Here is an 18193-nt window from a genome sequence, read left to right on the forward strand (position 1 = left end):
ATCCTAGACCCGGAGAAATGTTTGCTGTGTGTTTTATGACTTTGAGAAACTCAAACAAAACTGAAGCTTCATGTAGTTTTAAGAATACAGGGACTGAAAAAAAACACTTACAGAGACCAGGCTAGCATGAGCCCTTTACGGGAAATTAGAGAACAGATGGTCACAAACAGAGCAGCAGCCAAAACACCATTGCTTAAAGTCATAAGACCAAACTGGATTCAGATTAGTCTGAAGAATGGTTTAATCTGATGTGGGAGTGGAAACAGGTGAGGTGATGAGGAAGTGGTTGCAGGTGAGGTGGCTGTGATGGGAGGGGGATTATAACTTCAACCTTCTTTAGCTTTGCAGCCACCTTGGGTCCAACAACAACTTTCTGTACACCCTGCAATTATTAAGTAAGTTTAGCTTTTTTGGAGCTAAACTCTGACCACCTAAATCCAGTATTTACTCCATCATTTGCCAAGTTTTTCACTGCAAAAGGTTGAAACATTAAAGAGAGCTGATCTGTTGTTCGGTTAACTACAGGATGAAGAAGAAGCTGATTATTGATGTGGACACTGGGGTGGACGATGCTCAGGCCATCATGGTGGCCCTTGCGGCCCCCAATGTTGAGATTTTGGGGATCACCTGTTGCTTTGGCAACACCCCCCTGGAGAATGCCCTCAAGAACACACTGCGTGTCCTGAAAGTCTGCAACAGGCTGGATGTAAGTTTGTGGTAGTTTTCTTTTCTCTTAACTAAATATACATAATTTAAAGGTTGATCTGAACGCACTGCTGTGATGCAGATCCCGGTGTATCGAGGCTGCTCAGAGCCTCTCCTGGCCAAAAAACGCCAAGCTGGGGATTATCTGTTAATGTACAATCTTTAATATGTTTTGTGGGGGGGGGGCCAGAGGGAGTGTTCGCCCAGGGCGCCAAACAGGCTTGGACCGCCACTGGCTACACCAACAGACTGAGCTCAATTCTGCTTAGTGTTAACTTTTCTGTCTTTATCATCTGCTGCTGCTGGTAAGTGCTTTTGCTACATTGCTTCTAGTTTAAGTACAATATTTGTTTCTCAGTCCTTTTTTTTTTGTTTGTTTTTTTTTTGTTTAGTGAGAGAAATCTAGACTGTTGTGGGTTCAAACAAGTCGTTAAAGTCTGGAGTGTTTGAGGTGGTCAGGGACAGTCAGAGGAATGGATGTGGTCTAGAGGCCATATATTTCCCAGGTCTATCCTATACACTAAAAACTAGAAGAATAGTATAAAGGGTCGACTTCAGTGAGTCTAATCAGGATAAAAACGTGAGATATTTAAATAGAATTGATGTCTGCTACCCTGAATGTAACCTAACATTGACCATGAATACCAGTCTCCTGTGTACCAGTCCAACATAGTGCATCACTGTAATCTTCAGCACAATTCTGCAAACTAACTTCTTTTTTTTTTTTTTTTTTTGCACTCAGCTGTAAGACATTTTACAAAAATGTAATTAAGCAACACGTCATGTAAAGGTCCAATATTGGATGTAAAACTGCACATGTGACATAACTTTAAAACTAGAATGGCACATAATGTCTTCTAGAAATTATTTGTCATCAACTTAGTTACAGAAGCCAAACATGTGATTAATTCCACAGAAGGCTGGGTTCATTTCTTTACCCAGAGTGGGGTTTGAACCCACACGGACACATGTCCTTTGAATCTGAAGGTCAATGGCTTCACCACTCAGCCATCCTGGTGCAGCAAAACTGAACTCTGTAACAGACACAGAGGTAATATTATTATTATGCTTTTCACAAACTTGCATATCAATAAAAATAAATCCTAGTAACGGGGCAGTCTTGCTTTGACAGAGAGAACAAAGTGTGCAACAGCTTTTATTTAACAACTAGATTTGTGCAGTTTGAAGACTACAAGTTAAAAATATAAAAATAATGCAGATTACAGCATCAACACGAGGCCTGTTCCTTTCAGCCACACTGACCCGAACACGCCTGTCAAACAACAGACAATAATTACAGCTTCAAACAGAACCGTAAGAGTTTCCAAAAAGCTGCAGAGATGATTGTTCTTTTCATTTTTGAAATCTACACAAGCAAAACATTAAAAGGTGGTATGAAGTTTTTCCTAAACAGCAGCGCCCTCTGCAGTTTGTGTGTGGAAGTGCAAAAAGCTTACAGCACCTGGTATTCCCAGGCGGTCTCCCATCCAAGTACTGACCAGGCCCGACCCTGCTTAGCTTCCGAGATCAGACGAGATCGGGCGTGTTCAGGGTGGTATGGCCGTAAGCGAAAGAAGAGCGGAGAAACGGCATTTTTGTACACGCTGTAACGACACACACGCTTACGTTTTTATCTTCTGTGTATAAATTAAAGTCTCCAAACGACAAAAATGTTTAACTTTCAAATCGTCCTAACACACTGTGTGCTCTCTGTCACTTTAACACTGCGCTGTATTAAACTAACATGTGTTAATGTCGAATTGTTCCTGCGGGGAAAGCATTTTTGCAGCTCAATGTTGAAGCTGCAGTTAATAACGAAGATTTGCATGTTTTGTTGTAACGAATGAAGTTTAGCACAATAATATATATCAAGCTGTGTGACATTTGCCACCGATAAAAGGTCTTTTTTACAGCTCTTCTTTCGCTTACGGCCATACCACCCTGAACACGCCCGATCTCGTCTGATCTCGGAAGCTAAGCAGGGTCGGGCCTGGTCAGTACTTGGATGGGAGACCGCCTGGGAATACCAGGTGCTGTAAGCTTTTGCACTTTGACACACAAACTGCAGAGGGCGCTGCTGCCCCAGTTAGTGTATAGAGGGATGAGCAGTTACATTTCTGGGTATTCGTATCTATTTTATATCTTTTGAACATGAGAATAACAGATTTCCATCGTGTGTTCCAGAGGAATTGGATTAATGCCAAGACAAACTTAAAACGAAGAGGCCAAGTGTCTGACTTATAAAGAAAATTGCTATTTTCTCACTCAGATAAACGTTTGCAGGGAATGAATTTTCCTTCAAACAAACATCACAGAGTCTGTGTTTCTCTTTATCGACTGTATTTCAGTAGAAGCTCAGGTTAAAATGACTTCAGTGCTTATAAAAGGATTTCAATGTAAAAGAAGGTGCAGTGGATCACTTTGTACAGATGTGGATAAAAGTGCAGAAAAGAATAAATTATTAAAAAACAAACAATTGAATAGCACAAATAAGCAAAAACTACAGTGGGTATTGAGCAGCTGTTCCTACAATGTAAATCTGAGATAAAGGCACAGATTATTTGTTTGCCTTTATTTCCTGGTTATTTCTTTGTTATTTAAATGGGAAAAGACCTCACTGACAGACCTCCAGACCTGCTTTTCTTTGTTCCCTCTGCCTTAATGTGTCGGCAAATGTTTCTCTGCAAACAAAATTCATCTCTGATTGATTTTTTTCTCTGACTAAATCTCAAGGTGACGACAAAACACAGAACGTGTAGAAAAGATTTTCTGTGGTATAATGTAAAAAAAAAAAGAAAGAAAAGAAAAAGAAAATGAGAGAGGAAGTAAAAGAATAAACATTTATTCCAGTAGAAAAACACAATACATGAATATTTGCTGTCAATTATTTTTATAAGAGATAAATGAACATAATATCTTTGAGATGCGATTTGCTGTATACATGTGCTGAAATAAGACGACACCAACCCGTGTGGGACAACAGCAAGGTCCAGTATACAAAGTTTCAGTAATGTGCAATACAAGACGGCGTGCTGTTTTAAAATGAGGAACTTCATGTACTGTACTATGCAACCGCAAACTGTGTGCATCGCTTCATGCTGTGGCTTCTCCAAACACCCTTTTCCAAGCAGCTTCATCTGGACTTTTAACGGATTTTTGTGTTTCTCTCTGTTTTTTTCTGTTTAAGAAGAAAATCTAAGCGGCTAATGCGGTATTGCATGCATAATAAACCACTCTAATTTATAACAAGGAGATCTAGAAAAATACATGGAACTGGAGGTGACTGTGTTTCAGCCAGAACTTCAAGTAACTTAAAAATATTTCTTTTTCAAAATAAAAGGGTATTGTGCGTTAAATTGTTAAAAGTAATATTTCACACAAAAGTTTAGGAAAAAAACATTCATTATATCAGTTATATATTTGTGGTCACCTAAGAAAAATACTTTCATGAGGAAAATCACACTGAGTCAGTCATCTTCTTTTAAGCATCGCCTTCTTCTTTGTCGTTCGACATCATCTCAGTGCACGGGATGCTGTTCTCCCTGTTGTCCTCGTGCTTTTTCCAGGGCTTCTTGGTCTTCAACACCATGCACTGAAGACAAAGTACAACATGTAATAATTCATAACTCAACATACAGTAACATTTTTGAGTAGATAAACAAAATGGATAAATAGATAAACATAAACCAAATACATTATGTGTATGTGTGTTTTCTTGTGTAATTCTTTTTTAAATTTTGTAATCTAAACCAAACAGACAAAAAAGGCCCATTCAAAGACTCGACCTGTGAGCTCACCATCTCCACCAGGGTCAGCAGGACTGACAGAAGGGCCAGAACTAACATGATGAGCATGAACACTGACTTCTCAGTAGGTTGTGAGAAATAACATTTCATTATGTCGTCACATTGGTGTGTATACAACCCAAACATTGAAGGGAGAAGAACACCATAGTTCAAACACTGCCCCACTGCAAATCCCAGCTGGAAACGCAGAAAAGGAAGCAAAGAGTGAACGAGGCGTTTGTTTTCTGTTCACCACTCAAAGGTTAAGTCCTGTTTTTATAGCCATGTCTGATTATTTATGTGCAGTGTTGGGTAAGTTACTTTAAATTAGTAACTTAGTTACATTACTAGTTACTTCTATCAAAAGTAACTCAGTTACTTCAAGTTACTCGTTACTTTCAGAGTAACTAGTTACTAGAGAAAGTAACTTTGGTTTTACTCAGAATTCTCTTGTTAATGTGTTGCTTCTGTAACTGGATACCAGCCACACTGCCAGTCTTCTAGCTTGCTTACTTGCCACAAGTGCACTGTGCCACCTACCAATAGAAAGGAAAAATAATGTGCACATTTCCACAGAGAAAAATCACGCCTGGACCGTCGTTGACCGACGCCATGATTCTAGCCTGCTTTTACATCTAACACAAAAACTGCAGTCGTGGTGCTTTCGATTGTACTCAGAACTCGGAAATTCTGCCTTCTGAATAGGAAGATGTAGGTAACACCAGACTGCAGATGAGCTGCATACAGAGCTGGACTGGGACAAAACAATCGTCCCGGGCATTTTGACTAGAGACCGGCCCACCATTATAGGAAAAATCATAAAGCCTTCGAATGAAAATAAACACTGTTGTGACAGTGATGTACACTGTTCTGATGGTATATATGTATCAATCTATCAATTGTTTGTTGTAAGACTCAGATAATTATTTTTTAAAAAGCTAGACATTTTAAATGAGAATAAGAAAGAAAAGTATTTCCTTGTGCCCATCTCTTCCTGTTAATGCCCTAACTGGCCCCCCTGGCAACACTTTGCTAGACCCGCCCCTGCACAATTACCAGCTGTCAGCTATGTAGAAAAGGATCCTGGTGTTATTTGTCTCTCAGAAACAGTTCATAACTTCCCTTCAACTCATTCATGTCACCTAAAAGGTAAACCTGTTTCTACATCACCTGTTCAGCTCTGATGATTCAGTAAGGACATCTCCTGGTTTCATCTTCATGTTTCCCTCTCACCAGATAACCAAACTGATATCATGACCAGCAGCTTTTACAGCTGTGGCTCCAGCAAACATCAGCTGATACTAGAAAATTAATATTAAATAAATTCTATCAACAGCTGATCAAGCTTAAACGTGCTGCTGTTGTTTAGCGCGACATCTGCTGGCTTCCTCTTTCTGGCGATAAATAAACAAGAGAGAAAAGCCGATCAGCTGATCATTGATCAGTTTCATGATTGAAGTAGAAACAGGAGAGGGGGGGGGAGAGAATGAGAGAAGAAGAGGCAGCTCGAGGGTGCTCCGCCTGGGGACCCTATCTTCTTAATGAGGGGACTTCAATGCTTATGTGGGAAAAGACAGTGAGACCTGGAGGGTCGTGATTGGAAGGAACGACTTGCCAGATCTGTACCTGAATGGTCTGTCACTGGACTTCTGTGTAAAACACAATTTGTCAATAACAAACACCATGTTCAAATGTAAGGGTGTCAGTAAATGCATGTGGCACCGGGTCACTCTAGGCCGCAGGTCGATGATTGAGTTTGTAATCGTATCATCAGATTTGCACATATATTTATATATGTATGTGTGGATAGATAGATACATAGATAGATAAAAAAAAGTGTATAAAAGTGTGCTAAGAAAATATCCCCATCAACATAAACCACCACTCGAACTGTGAACTCACCATCTCCACCAGGGTCAGCAGGCCTGACAGACAGGCCAGAACTAACATGATGAACATGAACACTGACTTCTCATTTGGTTGGGGGAGAAAACAGTCAACTGTATGTGGACATGGGGACACAGCCACATTGAACATTGGAGGCAGAAATAGACCAAACTTCAAACACTGCCCCACTGCAAATCCCACCTGGAAACACAGAAAAGGAAGCAAAGAGTGAACGAGGCGTTTGTTTTCTGTTCACACACTCAAAGGTTAAGTCCTGTTTTTATAGCCACATCTGATTATTTATGTGGCTTTCTTTGTTGCGTTATGTGGAACGACACCTTCACAGACACACTGCTCCTAGTAGAGGGAAAGAGATCTTCTTAACACTAAATTTGATCTCTCTATCTGTCATGAAACTACACTTTAACAAAAGACACCAGTATATTACAGCATATGGTCCACAGTAAAAAAAACAAGAAAAAAACAAATTTATTTTTATATATTTTTTCATTTACAAATATTTCCCTGATTATTGTCTCTTTGGCATTAATTATTGACTGTGTGTTTTCTCACCTCCAGCAGGACGACAGCTGACAAGAAGCCCAAATATGCCCACAGGCTCTGACGTTTAATCACAGTTCCTGTTTCACTCTGATGGAGAAACAACGGAGACAAGAACCTCACAAATGGAGACAGAGCACACACGAGATACACTGACAGCAAAACAGTCCAACAAAACCATGTTTGTGATGAGACGATTCATTTACCAGACAAATCACGGTGCTTTTACTTTGGATTGAGCTTCATCATGATTCACATTAACTAATGATTCTGTTTAAGAACCTCGTGTTCTCCCGATGCATCCATCAGAATCAGTGTGTGTGTGTGTACACACTTAAGCATAGAAAAACAACACTTGCATGAACAGGATGAACTTGAATGAGGCTTGTAGTAAGTTAAGTCGAGTTTGTTATCTACCTGTTTTTGTGTCACCAGGAGGTGCACCAAGTAGGAGAAGTAAATCAGACCAGGAGCCAAAACAAAAACCACCTGGAGACAGAGCAAAGATTAATGAATGGCACTTGATTCATGTGTAGTAAAAGCTCTTTTTTAAGTAATCACAAGCTTCTCAGACATGGATTAAACCTAGTTCTAACAACTGAGGTATTGACTGAATTTCTCTCTTAGCTGGGCTTAATCCATGAACTCAAAACCCACGACATGTGTCTGATCACCTGTAGCGTCCAGTACCGATGCACAGAGAAGGGGAAGACAGCATTATAGCCAGGGCTACTGCAGCCCGGCTGAAGAGTGTTACAAACAAAGTAGTTGTTGCTCCAAACTGGCTGCACCGCGGCCCCGACAAGAACAATTCGGACCAGCTGCAACACTGGGAGGACTGTTTTACCTGAAAGGACAAGGATTATTACATACGCACATACATGAACAGAAAATAATGATAGTAATGATGTAATAATTGTTCATTCTTCAACAATGTTTACTTCTTTATTTGCATCATATGATTCATTTGCCTTTGTCTTTTGGCCTTTTACATGGTAGACAAAGCTAAACTGCACTGACTTATAACTATTGCTTAGTCTACTGCTCTCTCCTGAGCTCACCATCATGGTCTTTTTAAAGTTAATAGCTGTTTGACAGAACTACTCCTTCATTTCTATGTCTCTTAGTTTTTCTTTACAGTACCCAGGAAACCAGCATGTGAGTGCCACAGGGCCAGCAGCCGACTCAAGAAGCTCTCTTCAACCTGTGAACCGGACTGCAGGGTTTCTCCACCGTCTGTCCGCCTCAGCTTGGCTCTCAACATGCAAACTGCCTCCACTACATTCAGAAGGATGGACACGCTGGAGGCTGTGAACATAATACGAAGGAATACTGTCTTCTCCCATGCATGGGAAAGGAAACAGTCTACTCTCATAGGACATGGAGACCTCCCACAGCTGAAATCAGTAGATAACTCGAAACCATAGAGGCACCACTGAGCCGCGCTACATCCAACCTGCAACAAACATCACATTTCATCTGTTTTCATGCTTAAACAAACGAACAGATCAGAATGAGTGTTTCTTTCATTTGTAGAACAGCCTGTGTAAAAGTATAAATGAGTGTGTATTCATGCCTCACCTCTACTACAATTACAAACGCCATGCAGGCCCGATATACCGACAAAGTGTGACCTTTGACCTCATCATTCCCCCTCTGCACCTTTAGGACAACAGAACAGTTTCATTCAACTTTTTAATTTTTTCTTACATTTTTTTTCTATTTTAGAATTCAGCTGCATAAGATTTGAGCCAAGCTGTTCCTCACCTGGGTTTCCTGGTTGGTGAGGTGGATCAGGTAGCAGAGGAAAACCAGACCAGGAGCCAAAACGAGAACCAGCTGGAGAGAAATACATAGTGATGTCATTATATACACACTATACATACACAACAGAAGGTTTTAGAGGAAAAGAAGAAACTACAAATTATATGACAAAAAGCTTAGCAGAAAGCAAGAAGACCTCAATTTTACTTTTAACATATGGACATAGCAGGATGTGAGGAAGTTAAGTCTTCCTGTTATGTTAAGAGTCACTGACAGGAAATGTTATGACAGAAAGAGAATGGAGTAGTGGGCTGACCGACAAAGTATGGAACTCCTTTGACAGTTTTCGCTACATCAGAGTTTCACTGTGATAAACTATGAGAAGCTCAGTAATGTTTATCCTCACCTGTAGTGTCCATAAACGAGGTAAAGACAGAGGTGTGACTGCATCAAAACAGGTCACCTCACAGCCGGGCCGCTGAGTGTTGCACTGAAATTTCCCTTCATCGTTCAACCAGACTGTCTGCACTGCGGCACCCAGTATCACAAATCTGATGAGCAGCAACACTGGCAGCAGAGATTTACCTGGAAGAAACGCAAGTGTGACACTCCATATTAACCCCTGCATGCTGCTGTAAAAAGTAAAAGAAACGTGGGAGAATTTACCAATGACAGTGGCCTGTGCATGCCATTTACACAGCACACTGCTGAGGAATCCCAATTTCTGGCTCGTCATTGTGTGTGTTTTCTTCTGAGAAAGGAAGGAAGAGAAAATATCAGTTGGAGCATCATGGTGTGGAACAATGTGAAGACAGTGTGTGTCGTTGTCCCCTAAATCCCATCAGCAGCTGTCCTCCTCCAGTGTCCCATCCTCTCTGCTGGCGCTACATTTCTGCATACACCCACTTGTAGAGAGTGAATTGGAGTTATCCGTGCTAGTACTAAAGCATAGAAAAACTTTTTTTTTCCAGAAAACGCTGCACCACAAAGTATGAAACCTCACATAGAAGCCTTTCAAATCACTCTTTGCTCTTTATTAAACACATTAAAGAGTCTGGGAGGATTCAAAATGACCTCAGTTAGTTTGATCTTCGATCTTCTCTTATGTGGATAAAATGTCAAACAAACTTTGGCCACAGATGAAAGAACTGAAGCTGAAGAATGAGCAAAAGATGCTTAAAGTTTAGAAGTTAAAACATCCATCACAGATACATACACCCAAAGAACAACAACATGAAAATGTTAATGCAAATGAAAAGCAGCAACATGCAGCTCACCCAGCTTCTGATTGTTCCTTGCTGAAGTTAAACAGAAAGCTAGGAACAGTTTTGACTCCCTCGGAGGGAGGACCTTCCTGTCCTCCCTCTGAGGGAGTATACCAAGCTTTTCCTGAGTTCCCAGGAAAAGTTTGACTTCATTGTTCCCACTTTTATGACGAGGTTTTGATAAGGAACATGAACTCTTGAACTCATGCTTGTGAATTCATGAAAAGTTGACTTAGGAACTGGCAGTCCACACATATTCTTAAATAGTATATGAGGGATTTTGGTCTTTGCGATGCTTGGCATTCACATCACTCCACTCTTAGGGATTATTATTACTGGCTTAGACTATTTTTTATTTAGCAAGTCCATTAGAGGGAATATCACCAATTAGGAACTGGAGATTTAATGCATCATTACCTAAAGAATAACATTCCATACATTATTTCAAAAAGGAGTGGGCAATGTATTTAGATAATAATGACCTGCCAGGAATATCACCACGTGTGCTGTGCAAAGCTGGAAAGGCAGTAATGCAAGGCAAAATAATATCTTGCTGTTCTTATAAGAAAAATAAAGACAAAAACACTAGTGTGTGAGTAAGTAACATTTTATTTGCAGCAAGAGGACCTAAATGTTCCATAACCCTAGGCACATATTTTTCTGGAGCACAAACAAGGACTTCAGTTTTCTCCTCATTAAGTTGAAGAAAGTTGGCAGCCATCCAAGCTCTAATGGAGTCTATGCACCTATGCAAAATCTGTAGCTTGGAAACATCTTGAGGCTTAAAGGAGATATACAACTGAATATCATCTGCATAGCAGTGATAAGAAATGTCCTTCAAAGTGCTCAATAAGTGCTGAAGAGGGAGTAAATACAACAGGAACAATAAAGGCCCCAAAACGGAACCTTGTGGCACACCATAGGCCAGAAAAGTAGAAGAGGACCTATACTTAGAAGTAGCCACAGAAAATGATCGTTCATACAAGTAATATGCGAACCAGTCCAAAGCAGACCCTGATTTACCAAGTATTACAATTAGAACAAAAAATGAAATCATTAGAATCTGCCTATGCTGCCTCACCTCAAGAACATATAATCAACAACCTGAGACTCCACTCCACCACTCTGCTACAGTCAGGTAATATTAGATATCTAGGTATAGATTTTTCCACCAGGCTCTCAGACTTGATACAGTTGAATCATATTCCTTTACTAAAAATGGTAGAGGATGATCTTGCATGCTGGAGAACATCTAGATCATTCACAGGAAGAGTTCCCACCATTAAAAGATGATTCTGTCAAAAATCAACTGCTTGTTTTTACTGATCCCTAATAATCCCCCTCTTACTTGGTTTGAATCAATAGACTCCAACATTTGAATTTTTTATGGAACAATAAACCACGGATCACGGATAAGTCTAAAAACACAGTGGTGGTCTAAAACTACCAAATTTTTATCGCTACCTCTCATCCAATAGATATAGCTATACTAAATAGATTCAAATGGATCAAATTAAGCTCACTATACAGCCCATGGCTAGACCTAGGACAAGCACTCTGTAGAAAAATAGAAATCTCTAATCTAGCTTTCATAAACATAACTGCTTTAAAAGCCTTTACATAAACACCTGTCACCTTAAAGCCTGGTGAGAATATTTAAAAACAATGAAATCTTCACCTATCCCATTTAAACCACCCATTAAAACACCCATTTGGAACAGTCCAGATATCTGTCAAAGAAAATGCTAAATTCTATGACAAGGCACAAAAGAGGTTAGAAAATCTAGAAAACAGTACTGTGTTATGGAATTAGGATGTGGGGTTTGGGAGGCCTGTGGTGCCGGATGAAATTTTAGTGAACACTCACCAGTTAGTTTACACATTATCACGCTGATGTTTGTCACATGGACTGTAAGTGGAGTTGGTTCCAGGGAAAAGAGGCATAAAATTACTCATCGGGTAAATGACTTACCCCTCCCTCTTCTCACTGCTGGATTGGACACACAGTTGTCATCAGGATTTGCCTCACTAATTTGCCTCCAACTGCCTGTTTTTTCACTGCCATGCGTAATAGTTAGATGGCTAAGATTACACAACATTACCTCTGGGAACACTGGGTAGGAAGATAATGTGTTTGTTCAAGCAGCTCTTCCATAACCAAAACACACTAGAGACACTAGAGAAGCAGAAAGGCTTCAGACCCAAAATAGAGTTTACTGCCAGTGGTTCAGACCCTGAACATTTCCCTCGTAACCCCTTTATGCTCATGTTGATAAATTAGTAGCCATGACACCTCACATTAAATAGGGACACTCCAGTTTTTCAGCACTGCACTTTCATAAATTTGAAAGTATCACAAAAACAAGAAATGCAGAATTGTTTTCTGTTTCCTCAGAGGTCAGGGCTATGTTGCCTCCACATTTTTGCAGACTTCCTCAGAGGGAGTCTGAGGGATGAGTGTAAATCGTTTCCAGATTTATGTGGAACTGCAGCAAGGAACAGTCAGAAGCTGGGTGAGCTGCATGTTGCTGTTTTTCATTCGCTATAACATTTTCATGTTTTTGTTGTTTTGTGTGTGTGTGTGTGTGTGTGTGTGTGTGTACCTGTGATGGATGCTTTAAATCCTGAACTTTAAAGCATCTTTTGCTCATTCTTCAGCTTCAGTTTTCTCATCTGTGGCTAAAGTGTGTTTGAAATGTTGCTGTAACGTCTTTGCTTTAGTAGTAGCAGGGCGGGGCTGGACTTGCATTTTCCCGATGGCCGAAGGGTCGGCCTGAAGAGCCGTATGTCCTTTGCCATATACAAGAACTGACTGCAGCCCATTCGTTCATTTTCATTACTGACACTGGATTGGCCAATCAAATCTCTTAACCCGACCGGCCACTCCCTTCCCTTTGCAGTGCACTCGTGCAGCTTTTAGAAAAAGTTTACCGTGGAAGAAGCACTGAAAAAGTGGAGCTGAAAATCCAAGAGAAAACAATAAGAACAAACTAAAAACCGATGCAGCAAAATGTATCAAATTCGCCTACATGTTAACTGCTGCACTGGGAACAGTAATACCTGCAATAACTAGTAACAAGGATTCACAGTCACAAGAGGCTGCTGCTGCTGCCAGCACCAGCTGTGCAGAAGTGAGGAAGAGAAGGAGGAGGGGGAAATTCCTACAATAAGAAAATAGATGGAGGGACATAACTAGGAATTAGTGGTGTGCAATACTGGAAGATTTGGTATCGACCAAGTAAATACAGGGCCAGCATCACCAATACCGATACCAGTAGTAAGTATTAATACTTCGTTGCCGTCCAGTAGTCAGCTGATTTTTTATTTTTATATTCTTTTGGGTCCCAGTCCAGAAATGTAGAACCAGCAGAGAGGAAGCGACATAGGAGGAGGACAGCTGCTGATGGGAATTAGGGGCCAATGACACACTGTCTTCACATTGTTCCACAACTTGATGCTGTAACTGATATTCTCCCTTTCTTCCTTTCTCAGAACAAAACACACAATGACGAGCCAGAGGTCGGGATTCCTCAGAAGCGTGCTGTGTAAATGGCATGCACAGGCCACTGTCATTGGTAAATTTCCCCACGTTTCCTTTAGTTTTTACGACCTGTTTTAATTCAGTCACACCTCTGTCTTTACCTCGTTTATGGACGCTACAGGTGAGAACAAGCCTTACTGAGCTTCTCATAGTTAATCACAATTAATTTTTCGTGTAGTCAAAGCTGTCAATGGAGTTTCATGCTTTGGCGATCAGCCCACGACTCCATTCTCTTTCCATCATAACATTCTGTTACATAGACCCAGAAAATGAACATCGAGGGATCCTAAATTACCCGTCTGGTTGATGGGGGTTAGTTGAAACTGCAATGCAGTGCCTCTAAGGATGGATCTGCGTGTTTGATCTGGATTTGGAATCTTCGGCTTTCTTTAGTGAGCTGTCAGTATAAACACACTGAATTCCTGATATATTTTTATATCAGAAAAAATTTTCAATTTCTGCAACACATCTCATTTTTAATCTATTAAAGGGGATTACAGTTTTTGCCCGTTGCTTGAACACATTTTGCAAAACTTCGCTCATTGTGCCAAAACTCTAAACACAAGTAAACATGACACAACACTGGGAAATATACCATTCACATCTGTGCCAAATTGAAACACTACTCCCAAAACCTAAACTCTGCTATCAAAACCTAACATTCCTTTGTCAAAATGTAACTCTGTTGACAAAATGACACATACTTGCATCATATGCAAACACTTTCAGATCAGGGGGAACACACTAGTCTACTTTATATAAAACACTGCAGTCTTTGATCGTCATTGTTTATTCAGAAGGCATATTTGCAGGAGACACATTTTCAAACAACCAAAAAAGCAAATAGGCCTACTCAATATTGTACATTGCAGCAGTGTACATTGCAGTACCAGGAAGTCAGATAAAGCAAAAAAAAAACAACAACAAAAAAAAAAACAACCCATCCATTCGCTTCCGCTTATCCTTTCCAGGGTCGCGGGGGGCGCTGGAGCCTATCCCAGCTGTCATAGGGCGAGAGGCGGGGTACACCCTGGACAGGTCGCCAGTCTGTCGCAGGGCCAACACACAGGGACAGACAACCATTCACGCTCACATTCACACCTAGTGACAATTTGGATTATCCAATTAACCTATCCCCTCAAAAAAACAACCCATAATACAGTAATAGAAAAAACACTATACTGTAAACACAAAAAATCATGACAATTGTGCATACGTGGGCTCATGGATTCCGCCGTCTGTTGGGGTCTGGCCACAGGACCTCATTGACATCGCAAGCAATGTCTTCTCCCGCTAGGCACCGGGGAAAATATCCCCTTTCATGTCGAAACCATCCATGGATTGCTGTCACCTGAATGTCGCCGCAGGCCTGTTCCATTGCCTGCAGAAGAGGCATGTGGGCATGTGGTTGGCGGTCATATACATGCCATCTCCAAGCCGAAAAAAATTCCTCTATAGGGTTTAAAAATGGTGAGTAAGGGGGCAAGTATACCACTTCAAGTTGATTGTGGTTGGAGAACCAGGCCTGGACCAGAGCAGCCCGATGGAAACTGACATTATCCCATATCACCACAAACCTGGGCTGTTCTGTACAACTATATTATGGAGAGCATCTAGAAATGTGAGTATATGTTGGCTATTGTATGGACCTAGTTTTGCATGATGATGCAGAAGCCCTCGAAGGCTTATGGCGGCACACAATGTGACATTTCCCCTGCGCTGCCCTGGGACGTGCACAATTGCCCTTTGGCCAATTACATTACGACCCCGTCGTCTTGTTTTGCACAGGTCGAATCCAGCGTCATCAATGAAAATGAATTCATGAGGCTGTGCAGCTCCATCCATGGCCAAGATTCTCTAAAAAAAAAAAAAAAAAAAAAAAAAGAGAACATATTACTGTACTACAGTGCTACACATACAGAACCCTCACCCCATCAGGAAGGTGCCTGAGAGGAGATTTTGAGTTTTTTAAATTTAGACAATTAGTATGCATTTATTTGGCACAAGTATAAAGAACACAACATACTGAATACCCATGATTATCAATCATGTGAGCCACAAGCACAAAATACATTTTATAGCACAAGTTTCTAACTATCTTAGTAAGTTTGACATAATTCTACTTACCCTGTAGAACTGCATGCAGGTACCGTTCTTCCATGAGGCTCCAACCGATGAAGAAAAATGTCCGCACTGGGGGTGTCTGGGAGGGCTGGGCTTAACTTGATTTCAAAATTAACTCTATGTAGAGTTAAAGCTGTTAAGTTAACTCATGACAGAGTTAACGTTTTTAACCAACCTCTGTGCAGAGTTACAGTATTTAGAATTTTCTCTTTTAAGAGTTAAATTAACACTGATGGAATACATTTTGTCAAATAACTCCAACATTGAGTACAATTTAAATCAGAAAGTGTTTAAATCACACTTTGAGGGTTAAAATCAACTCTGAGACATTTACTCCAGCACATTTTAACACTTTGTAGAGAGGGAGAGAGGGGCATAGAAAGTGAAAATAGGTGAATACAGGCACAGATGAAGGCAGCACGGTGGCACAGTGGTTAGCACTGTTGCCGCACAGCAAGAAGGTCCTGAGTTCAGTTCCACCATCAGGCCGGGGTCTTTCTGTGTGGAGTTTGCATGTTCTCCCCGTGTTTGCGTGGGTTCCCTCCGGGTACGCCGGGTTCCTCTCACCGTCCAAAGACATGCAGCTTGTGGGGATTGATTAATTGCCCATAGGTGCGAATGGTTGTCTGTCTCTATGTGTTAGCCCTGCGACAGACTGGCGACCTGTCCAGGGTGTACCCTGCCTCTCGCCCTGTGACAGTTGGGATAGGCTCCCGCGACCCTGAGAAGGATAAGCGGATGGATGGATGGAAGGTACAGATCAGGGTCACCTGATCCAGCCCTAACTATATTCTTTATTAAAAAAGGAACGTTTAAAACCTAATCTTAAAAGTAGAGCTTCGGTCTCCTGAATCCAAACTAGAAGCTGGTTCCACGGAAGAAAACTGAAGGCTCTGCCTCCCATTCTACTTTTAAATACTCTAGGAACAACAAGTAAGCCTGCAGTGTGAGGGTGAAGTGCTCTAATGGGGGAAATGGTACTATAAGGCCATCAAGATAAGATGGGGCCTGATTATTCAAGACCTTGTATGTGAGGAGCAGGATTTTAAATTTGAATCTGGATTTATCGAGAAGCCAGCATTGGAGAAATATGCTCTCTCTTTTTAGTCCCTGTCCCAACTGAAGGCTTTTCAGGGAGTATAAGTAGCTGTATGCACTGATACAGCTGTGAGATGGCCATGAATACTTATTTTCTCTAATGGCTAAAAATTTAATGTGAATATTCATGAAATCATTACTAATTAAAGTTAAAGGAATACTTGGCTCGATAGACCTCTGACTCTTCCTCAGTCTGTTGACAGTGCTTAATAAAAAACCCTTTGGTTGTTCTTGTTTTCTTTGATCAGTGATGAACAGTAAGATGTTTTAGATTCTTTTGTTTAGCTTGTTGCTCTAAATGAAGCTAAATGAAGATATTCTAAATTTAAAAATATCTGCTATTATAGATAGAAGCTAAAAAGTGTAAAAAAAATAAATTATGTTGTTTTTTTAAATCTAACATGTTACAAATCTCCAAAGAAATAATCGGCTAGCTCTGATCTACTGTCTGATAATGCATACGCTGCCACAAAACATAAGACAGACAAGCCGACCTCTGTGCTGACAGAGCAGTGCAGAGAGGGCAGGTTCCTATCAACATGCTTAATCAGGTACTGGAGAGAGATACCCACTGGCTGAAGGTGGATGATGGAAAAAAGCAAAGATGAATGGAGTGAGAAACACGTGGAAGAAGGGACGAGGAAGGAAGGAGAGGAGGAGGAATGATTATAGATCTAAGGCCTTTTTTAACTTGACTGTGAAAGTCTGGTGGGGTTACTCTAAATACAAACAGTCTTCCTTGTTTTAAACACTGTAACTCATGTTTAGTTCTATAAACTTTCCATTGCCTGATCAAAGCTTTATGTGTTCATGAGCTAAAACAACAGTACCATCTACTGCTAATGGTTCTAACGACTTCTATGTTTTATCTGAAAAAAGGTGATCCTCAGTGTATCACACATACTACCTAAAGAGGATTGGGAGAGGCAGTCTCTTGACATCATTATTCAGCAGGAACACCTATTTTACCTTCGCCATGACACCAGCATAAACCTTATCAGCTGATTTGTTCAGCTCAGCTGTGGCTGCAGGAGTACAAGAAAGCAAGAGTAAGTATTAAATAGTAAAAAGTCTGGCAAAGGTTTAGATGTTTGTTCCTGCTCTCTCTCAGGGAAGTGCTTGTATTTCTCTGCGTTTAGTCTCATAAAAGTGATTCAGATTATATGCTTAAACACTGCAATCTGTTATCAACAAACTGTCACGGCTGTAAGCTGTTGCGGAAGAAAAGGACTCACATGAAGGACGCAGACAGAGCACTGGTAAACGTTTAAGTAATAAAGTTTATTCATAGGGATGCAACGATACCAATTTTTTCAAACCGATCCGATACCGATACTTGGATCTGAGTACTTGCCGATACCGAGTACAAAAACCGATACTTCTACCACACACAAGTTAAACTTAACCAGTAGTAAAGAAACGACCCCAGACAACTCTTTAACACAAACGAAACGTTTACTGAA

At 40.7% G+C, this 18193-nt stretch overlaps 2 protein-coding genes, 1 long non-coding RNA gene and 2 other non-coding genes across 8 annotated transcripts; 3 read left to right on the forward strand and 2 right to left on the reverse strand.

Moving 5' to 3' along the window:
• Positions 1-525: 525 nt before the first annotated feature.
• Positions 526-871, forward strand: LOC116327344 (uncharacterized protein in ribF 3'region-like). Its single transcript, XM_031748911.2, has 2 exons — positions 526-706; positions 788-871. The coding sequence occupies exons 1-2, from the start codon at positions 527-529 to the stop codon at positions 869-871; spliced, it is 264 nt and encodes an 87-aa protein (XP_031604771.1). The 5' UTR covers position 526.
• Positions 872-2155: 1284 nt separating this feature from the next.
• LOC116324045 lies at positions 2156-2274 on the reverse strand. Its single transcript, XR_004199741.1, has one exon. It is a non-coding gene; the product is annotated as a 5S ribosomal RNA (ribosomal RNA).
• Positions 2275-2628: 354 nt separating this feature from the next.
• Positions 2629-2747, forward strand: LOC116315331. Its single transcript, XR_004199093.2, has one exon. It is a non-coding gene; the product is annotated as a 5S ribosomal RNA (ribosomal RNA).
• A 784-nt stretch (positions 2748-3531) lies between these two features.
• On the reverse strand, positions 3532-12675 carry LOC116327328 (gap junction alpha-8 protein-like). Of its 4 annotated transcripts, none has more exons than XM_039606917.1 (11): positions 12571-12675; positions 9369-9453; positions 9109-9287; positions 8706-8777; positions 8520-8600; positions 8082-8394; positions 7613-7785; positions 7356-7427; positions 6951-7028; positions 4491-4688; positions 3532-4297 (listed from the first exon to the last, which is right to left on the reverse strand). In XM_039606917.1, exons 1-11 carry the CDS (start codon positions 12616-12618, stop codon positions 4187-4189), a joined length of 1410 nt encoding a protein of 469 aa, XP_039462851.1. In that variant the 5' UTR covers positions 12619-12675; the 3' UTR covers positions 3532-4186. The 4 variants fall into 4 exon arrangements, with proteins under 4 accessions (XP_039462851.1, XP_039462853.1, XP_039462852.1 ...); XM_039606919.1 differs by having other exon boundaries at positions 4503-4688; positions 12571-12642; XM_039606918.1 differs by lacking the exon at positions 4491-4688 and adding an exon at positions 6393-6578 and having other exon boundaries at positions 12571-12633.
• On the forward strand, positions 12450-17770 carry LOC120436244. Its single transcript, XR_005610270.1, has 3 exons — positions 12450-12480; positions 13460-13542; positions 17610-17770. It is a non-coding gene; the product is annotated as an uncharacterized LOC120436244 (long non-coding RNA).
• The last annotated feature ends 423 nt before the right edge of the window (positions 17771-18193 follow it).

The sequence above is a fragment of the Oreochromis aureus genome, linkage group 23, assembly GCF_013358895.1.
Source record: "Oreochromis aureus strain Israel breed Guangdong linkage group 23, ZZ_aureus, whole genome shotgun sequence".
In the NCBI taxonomy this organism is placed as follows: Eukaryota; Metazoa; Chordata; class Actinopteri; order Cichliformes; family Cichlidae; genus Oreochromis; species Oreochromis aureus.

Coding starts and splice junctions, on each gene's coding strand:
- LOC116327344 (XM_031748911.2), top strand. CDS start 527: ATGAAGAAGAAGCTGATTATTGATGTGGACACTGGGGTGGACGATGCT. Junction 707..787: donor AAGTCTGCAACAGGCTGGAT/GTAAGTTTGTGG, acceptor GCTGTGATGCAG/ATCCCGGTGTATCGAGGCTG.
- LOC116327328 (XM_039606917.1), bottom strand. CDS start 12,618: ATGAGCAAAAGATGCTTTAAAGTTCAGGATTTAAAGCATCCATCACAG. Junction 8,601..8,705: donor TCACCAACCAGGAAACCCAG/GTGAGGAACAGC, acceptor GTTGTCCTAAAG/GTGCAGAGGGGGAATGATGA. Junction 7,029..7,355: donor TCCTGGTGACACAAAAACAG/GTAGATAACAAA, acceptor TTTCTCCATCAG/AGTGAAACAGGAACTGTGAT.